This window comes from Elaeis guineensis, chromosome 9, assembly GCF_000442705.2.
Source record: "Elaeis guineensis isolate ETL-2024a chromosome 9, EG11, whole genome shotgun sequence".
NCBI classification, from domain to species: domain Eukaryota; kingdom Viridiplantae; phylum Streptophyta; class Magnoliopsida; order Arecales; family Arecaceae; genus Elaeis; species Elaeis guineensis.
In genome coordinates, this window is record NC_026001.2 from 60,494,089 (window position 1) to 60,514,421 (window position 20,333).

Consider the following 20,333-nt stretch of genomic DNA (forward strand, 5'->3'; position numbering starts at 1 on the left):
CAAAAGTAGGCACATGTATAAATTGGATTGTCTAGACCTTTCACCTCTCTCTAATGGAGAGGGATGCCAACTCGCTGAGCTAAGTCTGGTCCATGAAGCCATACTATAATAACCATCAAATTGGGACATATTTTCATAGTTAGCTGTTCCACATGACATTAATATTCAATCTTTCTTATCCAGACTTGGAACTGGGCATGACAGTATAAGAAAAGAGTTCAGACTGTAACTCTAGTTAATGAAAATTATTCAGCTACATATTCTAAGAAGACTCCAAGGGATATATATACTTAGGCTACAAAGTAGTTCAAATCTATTTTCCCGAAAAAGAAGGTAATTCAGATAATTTTCCTAGATGTTATGAGCAAGGAAGTTAACAAGTACAAACCTTAATCAGCACTCGGCAGGTAAAGTGAGATTGCATTTTTCCGGGAGCTGCATGGCAAGGTCAGGGTCTATTCCGAGAGATGGCAGCAGCACCGAGTGCCGGTAAGAGCAAAGGCATGGAAGGTCGGCATTGGCCAGGGCTTCACAACACTCTTTAGATGGCTCGGTAGGTTCTGGGCCAGTGGCTGCAGGCTTACATGCATTGAAACCATCCATTGTCATGTTGCAGAGGCCATCAGCCCTCGACACGGTGATCTCACCGCAGCCAAGGGTGATCGACAGCACCAGCATCACCATCACCAGCTTCTGAAGAGACTCCATTGCTTCAAGCTTGAAGCTTGTTTTGATATGATTTGAGGCTAGGGGCACAGAGCTCGAAGCTTGTTTTGATATGATTTGAGGCTGGGGGCACAGCTTTCTTTTTATACAGGGAACTGGGCTATTTTAAGTGGATAAATTGACGATTACAACCATTTTGCTCAAAAAATATTGACGATGATGACCACAAGATTTTGAGCCCGTGAATTTGTCTTGGCAGCATCGCAGGGTCGTCACGGGTTTTAGTTGGCTGAACTAACAATTTTGTAGGGGTCCTCGCTGCCTCTGATAACTTTGTGGCGATGCGTTATCTTTATTGTGGCTGGGCTTGTATTCATGTTGCTGTAGCTTTGTGACTAGGAGAATTGAGTGGGCCCACGTGTCGGTGCCATCATTTTCGTTTGGAAGGACATGGAATGGCTCATGTTCTGCAGCAAAATAAAATAAAAAATATTGGGTATAAAATACCTACAGCCGAAGTTCTCAGCAGAATCAACTCCGAAAGGACTCCGTCCGGACTCCTACAGGAGCCGGGCTCCGCCCACGACTCCAACCTCAAGGGGACTCCACCCGGACTCCCACGGGAGCCGGGCTCCGTCGCCAACTTCAACCGCCGGTAAGATCCGTCCGGACTCCTACGGGAGCCAGACTTCGCACCTAACTTTAATTGCAGGAGGACTCCGCCCGGACTCCTACGGGAGCCGGGCTCCGCCCGCAACATCAACTCTGAGAGGACTCCGCCCGGACTCCTACGGGAGCCGGGCTCCGCCCACGACTCCAACCTCAAGGGGGACTCCGCCCGGACTCCCACGGGAGCCGGGCTCCGTCGCCAACTTCAACCGCCGGTAAGATCCGTCCGGACTCCTACGGGAGCCGGACTTCGCACCTAACTTTAATTGCAGGAGGACTCCGCCCGGACTCGTAAGGGAGCCGGGCTCCGCCCGCAACATCAACTTTGAGAGGACTCCGCCCGGACTCCTACGGGAGCCGGGCTCCGCCCACGACTCCAACCTCAAGGGGGACTCCGCCCGGACTCTTACGGGAGCCGGGCTCCGTCGCCAATTTCAATCGCCGGTAAGATCCGTCCGGACTCCTACGAGAGCCGGACTTCGCACCTAACTTTAATTGCAGGAGGACTCCGCCCGGACTCCTACGGGAGCTGGACTCCGTCATCAGCTCCGACCACTGCCGAACTTTAGCCGACGAATCTGCACTCCCAGGCGCGACACAGCAACCACCACGATCCCGCTCCACTTCCTGCGGCGGATTCCGCGCAGCTCCATCACTCCCTGACAGGCCGCAGTAACGGTCACAGCACTGCTCCACTTCCTACGACGGATCCCGCGCAGCTCCACTACTCCCTGGCAAGCCATGATAACGGCCACAATCCTGCTCCACTTCCTGCGACGGATACCGCACGATTCTTCCATCCGCTGGTAAGTCGCGACAACGGACGCCGCTCCACTTCCCTCGGCAGACTCCACGTGGCACACTCCGATGATAGCCACGGGTCCACTCCACTACTCTTTGCAACAAACTCCGCCTGACCCTGGGCAGCCCACTGCCAGACGGTTACAGATATCGCTATCAGGCTACCGCCCCCTCCGCCTATAAAAGGGGGTCCTAGATACGTTATTGTATAAGCTCTTAGTTTTTACCTCAAAACTCTGCTAAATTCTCCGTTCGAGAACTCCATTCTTGTTGAGGCAGAGAACTGACTTGAGCGTCGGAGGGTCTTACTGGAGCAACCCCACCTCCGATTTAGACTTCCTTTGCAGGTCCCGGCGGTGACCGCGACTCCCTCGACTCCAGCTTCTCCGGCGCAAGCGGATTTTTGCACCAACATGATTGACGCTAGAGGAAGGGCTGAACCTTCGCAGTACCCTTGTTCTTAAAGGAGTGCTCAACGGAACCGCCTCCGATCGTCTCCTCCGGCACCCACCCCCTGTCTCCCCCTCAGGATCCTTACTCGATGCCTCCCCGCAAGGCGTCCACGCGACGGTCCACGGCCTCCGCAGCCAGATCTCAGGCTCTGGCCTCCCCTCCTGTTTCTCAACCTCCTCCTCCTCCTCCGGCGGCGGCGGTCGGCGTGGAGCAGTTTGACCTGCTGGCACAGCAGGTCAGAGGCCTCACTGAAGCTGTGCAAGCTATGCAGCAACAGCAGCCGCAGGCATCGGTACGCCCGGAAAGGGCTCCCCGGAGCACCAAAATCCGACGGCGGGGCGGGCCACCTGGGCCAGCCGCCCCATCCTTCCTGGGAAAACGAACCCGAGGGCAGAGAGCCCTCAATCGGACCACGACTCCACCCCTGGAAGATCTCTGCCCCATTCTGCCAGAGGACCCTCGAGACTCGAAGTTGAGAGGATTTCCTGGACCGGAGGCTCCAGGAGATGAACCGACGGATCGAAGAACTCCGCCATGCACCCCCCGCTTATGGTGAGGATATTTGTACTGACCCTCCCTTCTCTCAAATGATCATGCAGGAACCGATCCCGCCAAACTTCAAGCTTCTCCAGTTCGAAAGCTACGACGGGACTTCAGACCCGGTTGATCATCTGGAGGCCTTCCGGACGATGATGCTGCTTCACGGTGCTCCTGATGCCATCCTATGCCGGGCTTCCCGTCCACCTTGAAGGGAGCGGCGAGGAACTGGTACTCGGCTTTGAAACCAGGTACCATCTTTTCCTTCGATCAAATGAGCCACCAATTCGTGGCCCATTTTGTCAGCAGCCGGCACCCCCGGAAGGGTTCGGAGTCCCTCATCAACATCAAGCAGAGGGAAGGGGGTCCATTCGGGCCTACATCAACCGTTTCAACATCGCGGCGCTGGAGGTCCGGAACTTGGACCAATCAGTCGCAATGGCCGCCCTGAAGGGTGGCCTTCAGAAGAATGACCTTTTGTTCTCCCTGGAGAAGAAGTACCCCAGAGATTTTGCTGATTTGCTAGCTCGGGCTGAAGGATACGCCCGAGCGGAAGAAGCCTTCAAAATGAAGGATGAAGAGACAGCGAGGGAGCGGCAAGCGGGAGGCTCGAGTAAGCCCGCAATTGAAAAAAGGCCAAGGGAAGCCCGGCCGCATTCTCGATCCCCTCCTGGGCACAAGCGCACCCATACTCCACCCTGGGTGCGCAGGCAGAGAAGTTCGGATCACGGGGTTCGGCGGGGTTCCCCACCAGGGAGATTCCGCAACTACGCCCCCCTCAACGCCTCGAAGGCCCAGGTACTGATGGAGGTCAGGGAGCAGCTCCCTAGGCCGGAGAGGATGCGCACACACCCCGGGAAGCGCAACCCCAACAAGTTCTGCCTCTACCACTGCGACCACGGCCACGACACAGAGGAATGCATCCAGCTCCGGGACAAGATCGAGGAGCTCATTCGGCGAGGTCGACTCGACAGGTTCATCCGACGCAGGCCTGAGGGTAGAGGAGATCGGCCAAGGGCCCTTCCACAGCCTGAACCGCCAAGAAGGGAGGAGCAACCCGGGGACCGGCCCCCCATCGGGACCATCGACTCCATCACCGGAGGGCCTCAAGGAGGAGCAGACCTCCCGCAACCGTGGAACTCAAAAAATTTGTAAATGTATCACTTACGATTTCACCTTGAATCTAAATTTCTTTCTACTTGACGTACTCTTCCCATCTGGCATGGATTTGTCACGACTGGATATGACCCCACCAAACGTCTGAAACAAAGTTATGTTAGGAGCGGGGGGAGAACCCCATCCTAACATACCTAAAATGAAAGTCCGACTATCTCAAATTGGATTGGGGGAGAGCCTTACAACGCCCTAATGTGCCCCCACGGCCATGTCAGGAACAGGAGGAGGACCTCGTCCTGACATGAGCAAAGTCAAAGGTCCGGTTCTTTTAGACCGGATGGGGGGAGAGGCCTTACAGCGCCCTAATGTGCCCCCACAGCCATATCAGGAACAGGAGGAGAACCTCGTCCTGACATGAGCAAAGTCAAAGGCCCGGTTCTTTTAGACCGGATGGGGGGAGAGGCCTTACAGCGCCCTAATGTGCCCCCACAGCCATGTCAGGAACAGGAGGAGAACCTCGTCCTGACATGAGCAAAGTCAAAGGCCCGGTTCTTTTAGACCGGATGGGGGGAGAGGCCTTACAGCACCCTAATGTGCCCCCACAGCCATGTCAGGAACAGGAGGAGAACCTCGTCTTGACATGAGCAAAGTCAAAGGCCCGGTTCTTTTAGACCGGATGGGGGGAGAGGCCTTACAGCACCCTAACGCGCCCCCACAGCCAAGTCAGAAATGGGAGGAGAACCTCACCCTGGCTTGAGCAAAGTAGAAGGCCCGGACTCCTACGAGAGCCGGGCTCCGTCCACAACGCCAAGGAAGACTCCGCCTGGACTCCTACGGGAGCCGGGCTCCATCCACGACGCCAAGAAAGACTCCACCCGGACTCCTACGGGAGTCGGACTCCGTCCACGATGCCAAGGAAGACTCCACCCGGACTCCTACAGGAGCCAGGCTCCGTCTACGACGCCAAGGAAGACTCCACCCGGACTCCTACGAGAGTCGACTTTATCCACGACGCCAAGGAAGACTCCACCCGGACTCCTACGGGAGTCAAACTCCATCCACGATGCCAAGAAGACTCCACCCAGACTCCTACGGGAGCCGGGCTCCATCCACGACGCCAAGGAAGACTCCACCCGGACTCCTACGGGAGCCGGGCTCCATCCACGACGCTAAGGAAGACTCCGTCCGGACTCCTCGAGAGCCGGGCTCCACCACAACACCAAGGATGACTCCACCCAGACTCCTACGGGAGCCGGGCTCCACCCACGACTTCTGCAGTGAGGGAGACTCCGCCCGCCCTGGCAATGGCCCTTACGTGCCCCGCGGGAACGGGAGAAGAACCTCGTCCTGATGATGGCGAGACCCGGCCACCCAACAAGATCGGAGGAAAGGAAAAAGCCCCTCAGCGGCACCTCCTCGCTCCTATGCAACCCCGTAAAAAGCGAGGGGAGGGCCCTCACTCGGAGAAGAGAAAAATTAAAAAGGAAGGGTGACGAACTACGGCGGAAACAGATGAAGGATGAACCACACCAAAGACCTGAAGGACTTCGTCCCGACGGAGACGGGGAGTTCCTACCAAACACCCCCGACCTCTAAAAAGACTCCCGACACAGGTTAGGAAGATAGCGACATCTCCAAAGTAATGCGGAGTCCGGACGGCCAAGCTCGGGCTTGCGGCCATGCACGACGAGAAAGGCAAGCTAACGCATCGACGATTGGGCACCTCCCAACGACGTCTACATCAGACAAGTCGAGCGACAAGAAAAGTTCGGCGAACGATAATTTAGTACAACGCACGGACGAGGTAACACAAAACACCCTTTTCATTCCATTTCCGAAATACACGCTACAAAGTCCGGAAGGCCAAGGAAAGAAAAGCAAAACGACAAAAAGGGAAGTAAATACAGAAAAAGACAGAAGGACAAAAATAGCTCTAAGGAGGCTCTGCTCCCTCCGACCTAGAATTATCTGCTCCACCCCTCAACCAGGATTGCCTTAGATTCTCAATTTCTTCTTCTAGCTCTTTCCTTTTCTGCAGCGCGTCCTGGAGCGCCCGACGAAGTCGCTGGCTCTCGGCCTCCGCCTCTCGACGCCTCTTCCTCAAGACCTCGGATTCTGCCTCCGTGTCCGCGATGGCTCGCTGCTCGTATGCCAGTTGAATCTTCAGTTGTTGCAGCTCGACTGTCTTTTCCCTGAGGGCAACTGAAATCCCTTCAACGGTTCCTCTTAGGGACTGGAGCTCATCAGAATCCCAGGCGGAAGTAAGCTGAGCCCTGCTGGCCAGCTGTCTCTGGAGACGGACGACTTCGTCGGTCGCCGCCCTGAGTCTCCCTTTATATTCCTCCACCTGCCTGCGCCAGCTGGCCCAATGCACGTCATGGCTCACCTCGGCGTCCTGAAGCTGCTGCTGGAGGTCGGAGACCCTCTTCGACCACTCCTGGTCGCCGTCGACCCGAGCCAGGAACCACGACGAACTTCCTTCCAGCTGGCCGATCCTCCCCTTCGCAGCTAACAGTTCCACCTTGAGGGCGCTAATCCTGGCGGCCTGGGCCCAAATTCGATCGCTGGCGCTCTTTTTGCATTCCTCAAGCTCCTTCGCGAAAGCCGCCTTCCTCCGACTATACTCCATGATCCCCTTCACGTAGAGATTTCGAAAGTGGATGGCCTCCGCGGTGGCTTCAGAATGATCTTCCCTCAATCTGCGAAGCTCACCTTCCATCTTCTTTGACTTCTTTGTCAAGTGAAGGATTTCCTTCTTCAGCCGCTGGATCGTCGACTTCTGCGGGACACTGCCGTCGGAAAGTAAAAGCGTCAAGGCACGACTCATCGCAAAAAAAAAAAAAAAAAAAAAAAAAAAAAACAGAGAGAAGAAGGGGAGGGAAGAGAAGCCATCCGCGACAAGAAATTCAGCTTTATTAATTGGGTGATTCTTGAAGACAGAAAAGAAAAGAAAAATTACGATGAAATAAAAATACAAGGTCGGAGGTCTCAGACCTCAGGGGCGGGGGTTGGAGAACTCGGCGTCCCCGGCAAGGGGGCTGCAATAGCAGTGGCGGCTGGCGAGGGACCGGCCTCGTCTTCAGACTCCTCGCCTAGGAAGATGAGGTCGAGCTCCAGAAATTTTCTGGCCACCTTCTCTTGGCAGAGCTCAAACCCCTAGATGAACGTCTCCTGGCCAAATTGGACGTTCAGGTCCCTCATCTCTGTGGAAGCCTTGAATTCCTCTATCGTAAGGGCTCTGGCCTCCGAAACCAGGATCGAAATCTGCTCGGCCAAGTTGGCGACCTCGGCCTCCGCCCTTCTCGCCGACTCCTCCAAGGTCCGCCTCTCCTCCTCCCGGGCTTGTTTCTCTCTCTCTAGGACCTCTTGGAGGGCGACTACTTCGGCCGTCTTTGCTTGGAGGCGAGCAACCTCGGCCCGGCAGCGCTCCTCCACCTGAAGGATGTCCCTCCTCGCACGGTTCACTGCCTCAATATTGGCTAGGAGCTGGTGCCCAATCTGCAAGGACGGCTGGGGGATCAGAACAAAGGCCGAATAGCCAGGTGAATAAAGATTTGCTTACCTCAAGAAAGGATCCCAAAGAGTCCCAGGCCCGCTGCTCAGAATCGGTGCGGTCGATCCTCTCGACGACGTCGGGCAGAATGCAGCCGTCGATCAACCGCCTGATTAAATCCCTGTCATTGAAGGGATTCTCCGGCCCCTCTTCGGAGCAGAGGGACTCGTCTGTGGCAGTTCGGTGGCTACTCACCCTGCGGGCCACCGATTTCTTCCTCTTCCCCCTCTCGGCCACGGGCGCCTCCGTGGAGCGGACCCCCGAAACAGGGGCCCCAGTCGGCGGACTCCTCGAGGAGGCCCGGGGAGCCGTTGCCTCGGCATCCGAGGGAATGTCAATCGCTGGGGCCGCCTGGGCGGGTGCAGCCAAGCTTGACTCCTCCGCCCTGGCCCTCTTCGCCGATCCGGAGGTCACGACGCCCTTTCTCTTGTGGGCCCTGAGGCCCCTGGCAAGCATCCGCGCTGCTTCGACGTCCATTCCTTAAAAAAAAAAAAAAGAGAGAGAAAAAGAAAGAAGAAAAAGAAGCAAACCAATCAATCAAGAGTCAAAGATCGAAAAAAAATGGGGGAGGGAAGAAAGAAAGAAAGAAACAGAGAGGAAAAAGAGAGAGAAGGAAGAAGAGGTAAAAAGGGAAAGAAAAAGAAGAAAGGCATGAAAAGAGAAGATAAAGGAAAAGATGAATACTCGCAGATCCTGGGGGCTCAGACCGATGTTGAAAAGAAATTGCTCCCTCAGAAGATTGGGAAGGGAAGGAGCGGAATAGGCAAGAAGCTTCCGGGCAACCTGGAGGTCATCCTCCCCCAGACTAGGGGCCCGGCGAACAGAATCCCTCAGAGAGCCCCAAGAGGGCAGGCCCAGCCTCAGGGTCGGGCAGTGGACGAAGAGGTATTTTTTCTTCCAATTGTGGATTGAAGAAGGGGCACCTTTCAGCAACCCCTTCTTGCCGAACTGGAGGGAGAAGTACCACCAGTCCTTCGCCGAAGGATAGCATTTGAAAGTATAGAAGTGCCTAAACAGGGAGAGGGACGGTTGGACCTCGACTACGTGGCAAAGGGAGAGAAATCATATCAAAAATCTAAAAGAATTCGGGGCCACAGAAGCCAAGGAGATGTCTAAGAAGCGGAAGAGGGCAACAACAAAGGAAGGAAGCGGAAGCCGGAGTCCGGTGCGGAACGCTTCCTGATACAGACAAAAATGATCGGATGGGGGAGTGCTGGCCCGGTCAGAAGGGCCAGGCAGCTCCAGGTCGTACTCCGGAGGAACTCCATACTGAACCCTTATCAGAAGGAGTTCCTCCGGAGTCAGGGAATATGGAATGGCGCCCGGTGCAAAAACTGGGCGGAGCCCAGCCCCAGACGCAGGTTCATCTACAGAGCAAGGGACCTGGGGGTTTGAGGCGGAAGAACTCCCAGAACTGCAGGGAGTAGAAGAGCCGGACGACATTTCGGGTAGTTTCGAAGGAGGGCTCTAAAGATCCCTAAGAAGACGGACAGGATGAGGGGCGTGAGGTCACAGGAAACTAACTCAGAGGAATACAAAAAATAATGATAGAGAAGAAGTCCCTAAGCGGTGGGGAGAAGGTTGAAGGTGCTGGAACTAACCTAGATCGCTCTGAGGGACCAGAGGGACGAAGACAGGGATGATTTGGAGGGCGCCTACGGCTCGAGAAGATGCCAACTGAAACAGGGCTCTCGAAGGAAGGCAGACACTGATAGAAACTCCGGAACGGAATAGGGCCCCTAAAGGTGGAAGGATGGGTTTAAATAGACCCTGGGATCCGGCGCCATAATGATCGCGAATCCCCCCAGACCAGCCCGTGCCTGACACGTGTCCCACTCCCCCCGACGGGCGGCTAAAAGCGGCGGACAAATCGGTAGGGCCATTATGGCGCCGTACCTGGGCCAGTGTACAGACGGGAATTTTGAAGGGTCCCTTCGTATCACCCTGATTCGAAAAGACTCCAGCACGCGCACAATTAATGCAAAAATATCTGGGGGCGGCCGCGCGCAGGATTCGAGGGGACAGCTTCGGCTGTGCCAATCTCTCTGTACTTCCTTCGTTCGAAATTCAAACTCGAAAGTAGGGGGACTGGTGTTGGGCATAAAATATCCACAGCCGAAGTTCTCAGCAGAATCAACTCCGAGAGGACTCCGCCCGGACTCCTACGGGAGCCGGGCTCCGCCCACGACTCCAACCTCAAGGGGGACTCCGCACGGACTCCCACGGGAGCCGGGCTCCGTCGCCAACTTCAACCGTCGGTAAGATCCGTCCGGACTCCTATGGGAGCCGGACTTCGCACCTAACTTTAATTGCAGGAGGACTCCGCCCGGACTCCTACGGGAGCCGGGCTCCGCCCGCAACATCAACTCTGAGAGGACTCCGCCCGGACTCCTACGGGAGCCGGGCTCAGCCCACGACTCCAACCTCAAGGGGGACTCCGCCCGGACTCCCACGGGAGCCGGGCTCCATCGCCAACTTCAACCGTCAGTAAGATCCGTCCGGACTCCTACGGGAGCCGGACTTCGCACCTAACTTTAATTGCAGGAGGACTCCGCCCGGACTCCTACGGGAGCCGGGCTCCGCCCGCAACATCAACTCTGAGAGGACTCCGCCCGGACTCCTACGAGAGCCGGGCTCCGCCCACGACTCCAACCTCAAGGGGGACTCCGCCCGGACACCTACGGGAGCCGGGCTCCGTCGCCAACTTCAATCATCGGTAAGATCCGTCCAGACTCCTACGAGAGCCAGACTTCGCACCTAACTTTAATTGCAGGAGGACTCCGTCCGGACTCCTACGGGAGCCGGACTCTGTCATCAGCTCCGACCGCTGTCGAACTTCAACCGACGGATCTGCACTCCCAGGCGCGACACAGCAACCACCACGATCCCGCTCCACTTCCTGCGGCGGATTTCGCGCAGCTCCATCACTCCCTGACAGGCCGCAGTAACGGTCACAGCACTGCTCCACTTCCTACGACGGATCCCGCGCAGCTCCACTATTCCCTGGCAAGCCACGATAATGGCCACAATCCTGCTCCACTTCCTGCGATGGATACCGCACGATTCTTCCATCTGCTGGCAAGTCACGACAACGGACGCCGCTCCACTTCCCTCGGCAGACTCCACGTGGCACACTCCGATGATAGCCACGGGTCCACTCCACTACTCTTTGCAACAAACTCTGCCTGACCTTGGGCAGCCCACTGCCAGACGATTACAGATATCGCTATCAGGCTACCGCCCCCTCCGCCTATAAAAGGGGGTCCTAGATACGTTATTCTATAAGCTCTTAGTTTTTACCTCAAAACTCTGCTAAATTCTCCGTTCGAGCACTCCATTCTTGTTGAGAAAGAGAACTGACTTGAGCGTCGGAGGGTCTTGCCGGAGCAACCCCACCTCCGGTTTAGACTTCCTTTGCAGGTCCCGGTGGCGACCGCGACTCCCTCGACTCCAGCTTCTCCGGCGCAAGCAAATTTTTGCACCAACAAAAAATATGAGAAACTCCTTTTCAATAAATCATCGGGATGCAACTGAGCCGAACCAAATTAACCGGCTCAAAATTCAAACTCGACTAAATTTAAAATATTTTGATTCAAAATTTGACTTAAGCTCAATCGAATCTTAATATCTCAAGTCCAATCAATCCTTAATATGTCAAACTCAAACTCTGCTCGATAAAAAATAGATTAAGCTCGAGATCGACTTGACTCAACTCGAATATTAGTGGAGCTATTCTCGAGCTCGAGTTTGAATTTTTGAATTCAAACTCGAGCCTTAACTTATTAATAATATATATAATAATATTATATTATAAATAAAAATAATATTATTAAAAATATATAAAAATTTGAGTAGGCTTATGAACTCTCAAGCTGAGTATCTTGCTACTCGAGTTCAATTCGAAAATTCATTTGAGCTACTTGAACTCGATAGTAACCGAGTCGAGTCAAGCTTGAACTTGAGTCAAACTCGAGTAGCTCACGAGTAACTCGACTCATTTACATCTCTAATCATAATGAATACATGAATTATATGCATAATGAGAGAGCTATATGCTTGCTGAGAGATGTTGAAACTGCAGAAGCATATGATTTTCTAATAATTATTATCCTCGATTGTTTCAGTCCATATGCTTATTTAAAGTTTTATATGGCTCGAAGTCTCCAGCAACCACAAGCCATGGATATACTAAGAGAATGAATGGTCTCATAAGCTTCTCTCTCTCTCTCTCTTGGAGAGGAAAACCTTAACCTAAACTTGAACCTTGCTCCTCTCTTAGTGGCGTGTGAAGAATTGAGCATCGGAAGCCCTAGGACATCTCTCCATTTATATAGAGAAGGGAGGCATGGTGTTTCCTTAGATACCTCCAATTGGGAGCCCCTGAGCTCCCATAGAACTACACTAGAGAGGATATAGATGATGATGTGGCAGCATGACTTGGCCATTCGTTATAGAGTCCTTAGACTAACTATGAGAGAAAAGGGGCACTAGCTACTAAGGTCAGCACCATAGCACATAAAGCTTACGTACTAGGCATGTGAGCTTGAGCCCTGAATGGGCACCCACGTTGGTTCTCAATGCAACATACCACCTGCTTGTTTGCCCAGTTTCTTAGAAAAACTTATATTAGTTAATATAAGAGAATTTAAATTTTATAAAAAAAAATTTTGAGATCTTTTGATGTTGTTAGGAAAGTTAATAGTTAAAGTTATTAGACTCGTAATAAGATTAGGTATCTGTTGTGGCCAATCCCCTCGTCGCCTGGTCATCGGGAACGTGCGCCTGCAAAAGAAAGTCCACACTAACAGGAGGTGGCTCCGGTGGGGACCCTCCGACGGTCAAGTCAGAGAGGAGACTAGGCAACAGTGAAAAAAAAATAAGGAGCTCAACGAGAGAGAGGGAGCTAGAGAGGAGGGAATTTAGGGGTTTCGAATCGATCTCTAGCACTGTTGCCTTCCCCGATATATATAGTGGAGCATGGTATGGCGCCGTCATTAATGGCACGGACAATTGAAGAATTGTCAACTCACTAAGGACTGTCAGAGTCATCGTGAGGGTGTCAAATCGCCGTGAGGCTGTCAAATCACCGTGGTGCTGTCAAATCGCTAGGGTTGACCCATGCCTTAGGTGGGATAATGCCCCTAGGCGGCAGTGCCGCATGCCGTTGTCAGGGCTGACAATTTCTGGCAGCCGTACGGCATTTGAGGGAGCCGACCGACAATAGGTCGGCAGCTGATTGAGAGACGTTAGGTGGAAACTTAGGCCCCTCCGACAGTCAGTCGGGCGTGTTGCCAAAGTCGGGCATCGGACCCCATAGTGCAGCCGATCAAGAGAGAGAAGAAGGTCCGCCCGACCGACGCATCCTCGGTCGGTCAGCAGCCGTCGATCGGTCGGCGGCCGTCGGTCAGTCGGCAGAGTCGGACGCCGATCATGTAAGCCCGACAATGAGTCGACGTGAGTGGGGTCGGTCGGTATCCCCCAACAGTTGCCCTCCTCCACTCCTGAGTCGGATGGCGTGCTGGCCAATGTCTTTGTTTGGGCAGCAGCGTCGAGCGAAAGGAGTGGATTCTCATCGTATTAAGTTCTGATTCTGACGACCGTACCGGGGGCTGATATGGTGCCGTGCACCTCATGAATGCCAGGCGATTCGCCGGTGTCAGATGTCCCATTGGTGTCAGACGTACTGTCGGTGTCAGGTGTCCTGTCGGTGTCAGACGCACTGTCTCATCGGTGTCAGACATCCTATCGATGTCAGGTGTCCTGTCTCATCGGCATCAGATGTTCCACCTCTTTGGGAATGGAAACCATCGTTCCCGCCGCCCATTCGGGGATATGAAACGTCACGGCCTCTGTGCCACGTGGCAGGTGACTATTGGGCCGGGTTGGTTCAAGCGGATGGAGGTGACGTGGCTCGATCTGAGGATGGGTACGTCGAACCGTCGGGCCGACAGACGGCCCAGATGATGCCACGTGGTACGATCTGGGAATCCCTCGTTGGTCGTGCCTTCATCTTGTCTGTCGGGGGGTACTATATATACAGGGTTGCCCATACCCAGGTTTCTACCCCCCTCATTTTGCCATCGAGACTCTGCCCGTGTGATCCCCTGTTCCAGGTACTCATCTCCGCTTTCCTTCTTTTTGAGAGTTCTCTCTTCTTCTTCTGGGGGCCTTTATTGCCTTCATCATCTTCTCCCTTGTCTTCTCACAGTCTTCTCCTTCTTTTTCTTTATTTCCTGTCTTCCGTCATGGCCAGAACATCTCCAAGAGGAGGTCGGTCGGGAGATCCGACCGACGACCCTCGGTCGACCCGGAGGTGGAGGTCTTTTCACTTTCGGGGCCGAACATCGATCAGCTCCGAGAGCAATATTGCATCCCGGAGCAATTTCGGCTCTTCGCCCCTGGTGCCAGTGGTCGGATCAATAGCCCGCCCGAGGGCCAGGTGTCCTTCTACATTGAGGACCTCTGGGCCGGCCTTCGCTTTCCGGTTTTGGAGTTCGTCCGAAATGTGCTTGACTATTACGGGCTATGCCCGATGCAACTCGTGCCCAACTCGGTTCGGTTAATAGTCAGTTTTGCTCTGTTGTGTCGGCTTTTGCCGACTGACCCTTGGATTTTCCTCTTCCGAGCTTTCTTCATCCTCCGACCCCACCCTAAAGCCCGAGGGTGGTGATACTTTAATCCTCGGAAGGGGCTTTCTTTTATCACCGGTCTTCCATCGTCCATTCATAGATGGAAGAACCAGTTCTTTTTTGTATCTTCTTCTATCTCCTAGGGGTTTTCTGCCCGTTGGGGGAATCCCCGAACCCAACCGAATGAGAACAGTCGGGTGGAAGCGGAGGACCGGGAAGACTTCCACCGACTGAAAGATATTTCGATGCCGAAGCAGTGAGAGCTCGTCACTAAGCAGGCACTGTATGACGCCCGTCTCAGCCCGGTCCCTCGCTTAGGTCAGTTTTTCGTCTTCTTTCTCCTTCCTTCTTTCCTTTCCTTTATGATGCTGACCGTCTGTCGTCGTTTGCATATATGCCACCGAGGTCGAGACTGACAGCAGCCGACGTACGGCAGTATGCCGTTCGGAAGAGGCCGGCACAAGGGGCCGGGCCGTCGCGGCCTCCCAAAAGGCCCCAAGTAGCTCCGTCGGGTGAGCCGATCGGGTCAGAGGTGGAGCCCATCATCGTGCTGTCGGCGCCGACGGTGCTCATCGAAGTCCCATCCGAGGGACCGTCGGGCAAGGGCACAGCCTCGCCCGAGAGAAGGGCGGCCGAGGAACCGGTCGACGGTGCACCGGCTGCTCAGCCGACAGAGGAGGAACGGGAGGAGGTGCGCGAGCCCGAGCGACCCACGCCTGCTGCTGCCGCGCCTTCAGGGGAAACTCGGTTGGGCTCAAGCTTGCCGTCAACCTCCGACATCAGGACCTGGGTGTCCGGCCGAGGGAAGGCCCCGATGACATCCGACGACGAAGGCAGGTCGGCCGGTGGTGGGGGGTCGACCGACTTCCCACTCCCGGAAGGTGCGTCGGGCCTGGCCAATCATGACTTGGCCAGGAAACTGTGCCAGGTGCTCCTTCTCCCAGCCGACATTGAAGCAATGAAGAATCAGTGGGTCTCCGACATGCTGTCTTCATTTTACCCGATGATGATCTGGGTGAGTTTCCTTCTTCTTTGTTTTCATTATTGCTTGCGCGAGTTCGGTCTCCTGACGGTTGGTCCTGTTTTGTGCAGATGGTTTACAACATATCCAAACTAGAGGCCGGATATCGAAAGTTCTATGATCTACGTGCGGCTTGGAGAGACAAGGTCGCGGCTGCTGAAGCCGACAGGGTCATCCTGGTCGACCAGCTACAACAGTCGGTCGACCGAAAGGGCTGACTTGAGGGGGAGGTCTCCCGACTCAAGGAGGAGGTCTCGCGACTCACGGGCGCCTTGGCAACTTCGGAGTCCGAGCTGCAGTCGACCCGAGATGACGCCAAGAAGAAGTCCCAAACCGTCCGTCATCTTCGGCACGAAAGGGACAGCTTCGCCAAGGAGCTGAAGGCCGAATGCGAGCAGCTCCGAGTAAGCCTGGGGAACCTCGCTAAGGCCAAAGAAGGACTGTCCATCACCCAGGCCGATGCAGACATCACGAAGGCAGAAGCTGAGTCGGCGAAGGAGGCCATGGGTCGGGCCATAGAAGACTTCCGCGACTCGGAAGAGTACCGGGAGGAACTTCTAGAGAGCAGCTTCCTCTCGTACCGAGTGGGGTACGAGGATGCTCGGGAAGCCGTTCGAAGCCTGCACCCAGAGCTTGATCTCAGCAGCATTGTTCTGTCAGAGTCGGAGGCCCCAGCTACAGAGGAGACGACCGACCCATCACCGAGAGGTCTCACCACCAGGGCGGAAGCCGAAGAAGATGCGGAGCAAGCCACCGAAGATCAAGCGGCCCCATCTCCCGAAGCCCGAGCGGGTTCGCCGACCGTCCCCGACCATCATCCAGTGGAAGAGGCCGACTCTGAGGACTAGTCAGTTTTTCATTTTTTCTTTACTTCTGTTTGTCATACTTGTATTCGGGCTTCGGCCCAGTTTTGTAAACTTGACCTGAACTTCAATGAAATCAAAGTCAAAGTCTTGTGGACTTGAACTTTTTTTCCTTTGTATGTCTCTTCTTCTTTCATGTGTCGTGGAATGCTTTTGATCACATAAGTCGCTAGCCCGATAGATTAATTAGGATGTTCGGCAATGCATGCTGCCACGAAGGTAGGGCAAATCCCGACTTTGGACCAGCCTCCCGACTGTCGTGTAATCCGACGATCGAAGGCTTTAAGTCGGACGTCCGTTGCTCGGTTGTGAGTCGGGCGTGTTCGTCGAGTCGAAAGCCGACCGTCCGTCGGGCAAGATTCAGCAGTCGGATATCTTTCGATGCATTCAGTCGAATGACGTCCGGCGCATTTAGTCGGAGAGGCGATGATAAGTCGGATCCCGATACCCTTACGTCGGGTACTTACATCGCGCCGCGTGATAGACGATGGTAAGCCGAATATCCTTCGACTGGCCGTAGCTCGGTCGGTGAGTCACGAATGCGACAAAGATCGTGTCGTGTGATAGATGGTGGCAAGCCGAATATCCTTCGACCGTTCGTAGCTTGGTCGGTAAGTTGCGAATGCGACAGTGGTCGCACCGGTGTTTTGCCTTTCTTGGTCGGGGTGAGTTAGCCGATCGTTTGGCCCGAAAGTTCGACCGTAGAAGGAGTGTTACTTCCATTGTCATGGATGCATCGGCCCTTGTAAGCGTCCGACGCATCATCGGCGATCGGGCCGTCGGTTTCGAGCGGGACGTTGAGTCTGAGTCGAAACATAGGGCATCGTACTCCTTGGCGAGCGCCGACCAAAAGTCGAAGAGTCGAGATTCCAGACTCTGAAATTTGAAACTGAACTTGTATTCCGAGTGAACAGGTACAAAGTTCATTGGTGATACAACTTTAGGTTGTCGGCATTCCAGGTCTGCAAAATGGGGTTCCCTTCCAGAGTCTCCAGTCGGTAAGCCCTCGGCCCGTAGGTGTCTGCTACCATGTAGGGCCCTTTCCAATTCGGAGCTAGCTTCCCTTGGTCTAGAGGCTTCGAGACTTCTGCCTTTCATAGGACTAGATCCCCAGGCCTGAAAAGTTTTGGCTTGACCTTGGCATTGTAATATCGGGCTACTTTCTGTCGGTAAGAAGCCATGCGAAGTTGAGCCTCGCTCTGAAGCTCGGGGAGGAGGTCTAGGTCGGCTCTCCGGCACTCGGAGTTGTTCGGCTCTTGATACTGCTCGACCCTAGTTGATGGCAGCTCGATCTCGAGCGGTATCATTGCCTCCGTCCCATAGGCCAAACTGAAAGGTGACTCCCCGGTTGGCACACAGGGGATCGTTCGGTAAGCCCACAGGATGGAGTTCAACTCCTCGACCCAGAGGCCTTTGGCTTCATTCAGTCGGGTTTTGAGCCCGTGTAGTATGGTCCGGTTGGTCACCTCGACCTCACTGTTGGACTGTGGGTGCCTGACCGAAGTCCTGATTGTCGAACTGTCGCCCATTGTCGGTGATAATGGTATGCGGCAATCCGAACCTGAAGATGATGGACTTCTGGACGAAGTCCTCCATCTTTCGCTCGGTAATCTGCGCCAGGGGCTCGACCTCCACCCACTTGGTGAAGTAGTCGATGGTGACGACTATGAACCTCCTTTGGCCAGATGTCGGAGGGAAAGGACCGAGAATGTCGACCCCCCACTGGGCGAAGGGCCAGGGGGCGACAATAGGAGCGATTTGGCTGGCTGGCTGGTGTTGTATGTTGGTATACTTTTGGCATGATTCACACTTTCGAACCAGCTCGGCCGCATCCTTCCTCATGGTGGACCAGTAGTAACCCTGCCGCAGGACCTTGTAAACCAAGGATTTACCCCCCAAATGACTCCCGCAGATCCCTTCGTGCACTTCTCTGAGTGCGTAGTCTGTGTCGGTCGGTCCCAAGCACCTGAGCAAGAGAAGGGAGAACGATCTTTTGTAGAGTCGGCCATCCATTATCACATATTGGGAGGCCGACCATCGGAGCCCCCTGGCCTCCATGGGATCTTCAGGACTGATCCCGTCGGTTAGGTACCGAACAATCGGATCCATCCAGCTTGGTTCGGCCGTCAGTTGTAGCACCTCATCGACCTTGTCGATGCTCGGCTACTCAAGATTCTCCACGAGCGTCCGACCCAAAGCATCGTAAGCTGAAGTCTCCAGCCTGGAGAGTGCGTCGGCCCGGGCATTCTCCGACTTGGGGATATGGGAGATCTCGAAATATCCGAGGTGCACCACAAGATCCTTCACTTTCTGGAGATACTTTGCCATAGCTGGATCTCATGCCTCGAATTCGCCTTTGACCTGCCCCACGATTAGCTGAGAATCGGAGAATACCCGGAGGCTGTCGATCTCGAGTTCCCTCGCCATCCTCAAGCCGGCAAGGAGCGCTTCATACTCGGCCTGATTATTGGAGGCTTTGAAGTTGAATCGGAGGGCATACTCAGTGACCACCCCTTCCGAATTGGTGAGCAGGAACCTAGCCCTGCTCCCTTGAGCGTTTGAAGCTCCGTCGATGTGTAGTACCCAGGTGGACACTGGGTCAGGCTCGGGGACCACAGCTCCTCTAAGGCTCTCGCCTTCCGATCCTTGGTTGGTCGTTGGGCATTCTGCGATGAAGTCGGCCAGGACCTGGACCTTTAAGGCAGGTCACGGTCGGTACTGTATGTCAAACTCGCTGAGCTTCATCGCCCACTTCGCCAGTCATCCCAATGTGTCAGGTCGACGCAATATCATCCTCAGGGACTGGTTGGTGAGGACCACGATGGCATGCGCCTGAAAGTATGGGCAGAGTCATTCTGCGGAGACGGTCAAGGCGAAAATCATTGTTTCTGTCTCCGAGTATCGAGTTTCAGCACCACGGAGCACTTTGCTGGTATAGTATATAGGTTGATGAATTCGACTCTCGTTCTCTCGGACGAGTACCGAACTAACCACCTCGGGAGAAGTGGCCAAATAGAGGTACAGTGTCTCCCCGACCTCTGGCTTCACAAGCAGCGGCGGAGAAGCCAGGTACTCCTTCAAATCCTCAAAGGCCCATCGGCACTCATCCGACCTAGAGAAACCCCTCACCTACCTCAGGGTTTTGAAGAACGGGAGGCATCTTTCGGCCGACCGAGAGATGAATCGGCTGAGGGCGATGATTTTTCTATTCATCTGCTGAACCTCCCTCTTGGTGTTCTGGTGCCGTATGTCGATGACTGCTTTGATTTTCTCGGGGTTGGCCTCGATTCCTCGTTGCGAAATGAGGAAACTGAGGAACTTTCCCAAGGTCACTCCAAAAGCACACTTAGTCGGATTCAGCTTCATTCTATGTTGTCGTAGAGTGCGAAAAGCTTCTTCGAGATCTCGAACATGATCCGCAGTCTGCGCACTCTTTACCAGCATGTCATCCACATATACTTCCATGTTGCGGCCAATCTGGTCTTTGAAGACCTTATTGACGAGTCGTTGGTAGGTAGCTCCGGTGTTCTTCAGTCCAAAGGGCATCACTCCATAGCAGTAGAGGCCCTTGGGGGTCACGAAGGCAGTGTGCTCCTCGTCTTCGGGCGCCATCTGGATCTAATTGTACCCGACGAAGGCGTCCATGAAGCTGAGCAATCAAAATTCGGACGTCGCATCCACCAACTGGTCGACCTTCGAAAGTGGAAAGCTATCCTTCGGACAGGCCCGATTCAAGTCAGTGTAGTCGATGCAAATCCTCCACTTTTCGTTGGCTTTCTTCACCATGACAACATTGGCAAGCCAATCGGGATATATAGTTTCTCTGATGAAGCCTGCCTCGAGTAGCTTGTCCACTTCTTCGTCGATGGCCTTCTGTCTTTCAGGAGCAAAAGACCTCTTCTTCTGCCTCACCGGCCTCATTGTTGGGTCGATGTTGAGTCGGTGCGTTATTGTCTCCGGGGGGATGCCCGACATATCTGCTGCCGACCAAGCGAATATGTCGGCGTTGGCCTTCAGCAGCTCCG

The 20,333-nt window shown here is 54.5% G+C and overlaps 1 protein-coding gene across 1 annotated transcript; it reads right to left on the reverse strand.

The window, feature by feature from the left end:
- Positions 1–393: 393 nt before the first annotated feature.
- LOC105035137 (putative lipid-transfer protein DIR1) lies at positions 394–708 on the reverse strand. Its single transcript, XM_010910571.1, has one exon. It carries the CDS (start codon positions 706–708, stop codon positions 394–396), a length of 315 nt encoding a protein of 104 aa, XP_010908873.1.
- Between the last annotated feature and the right edge of the window lie 19,625 nt (positions 709–20,333).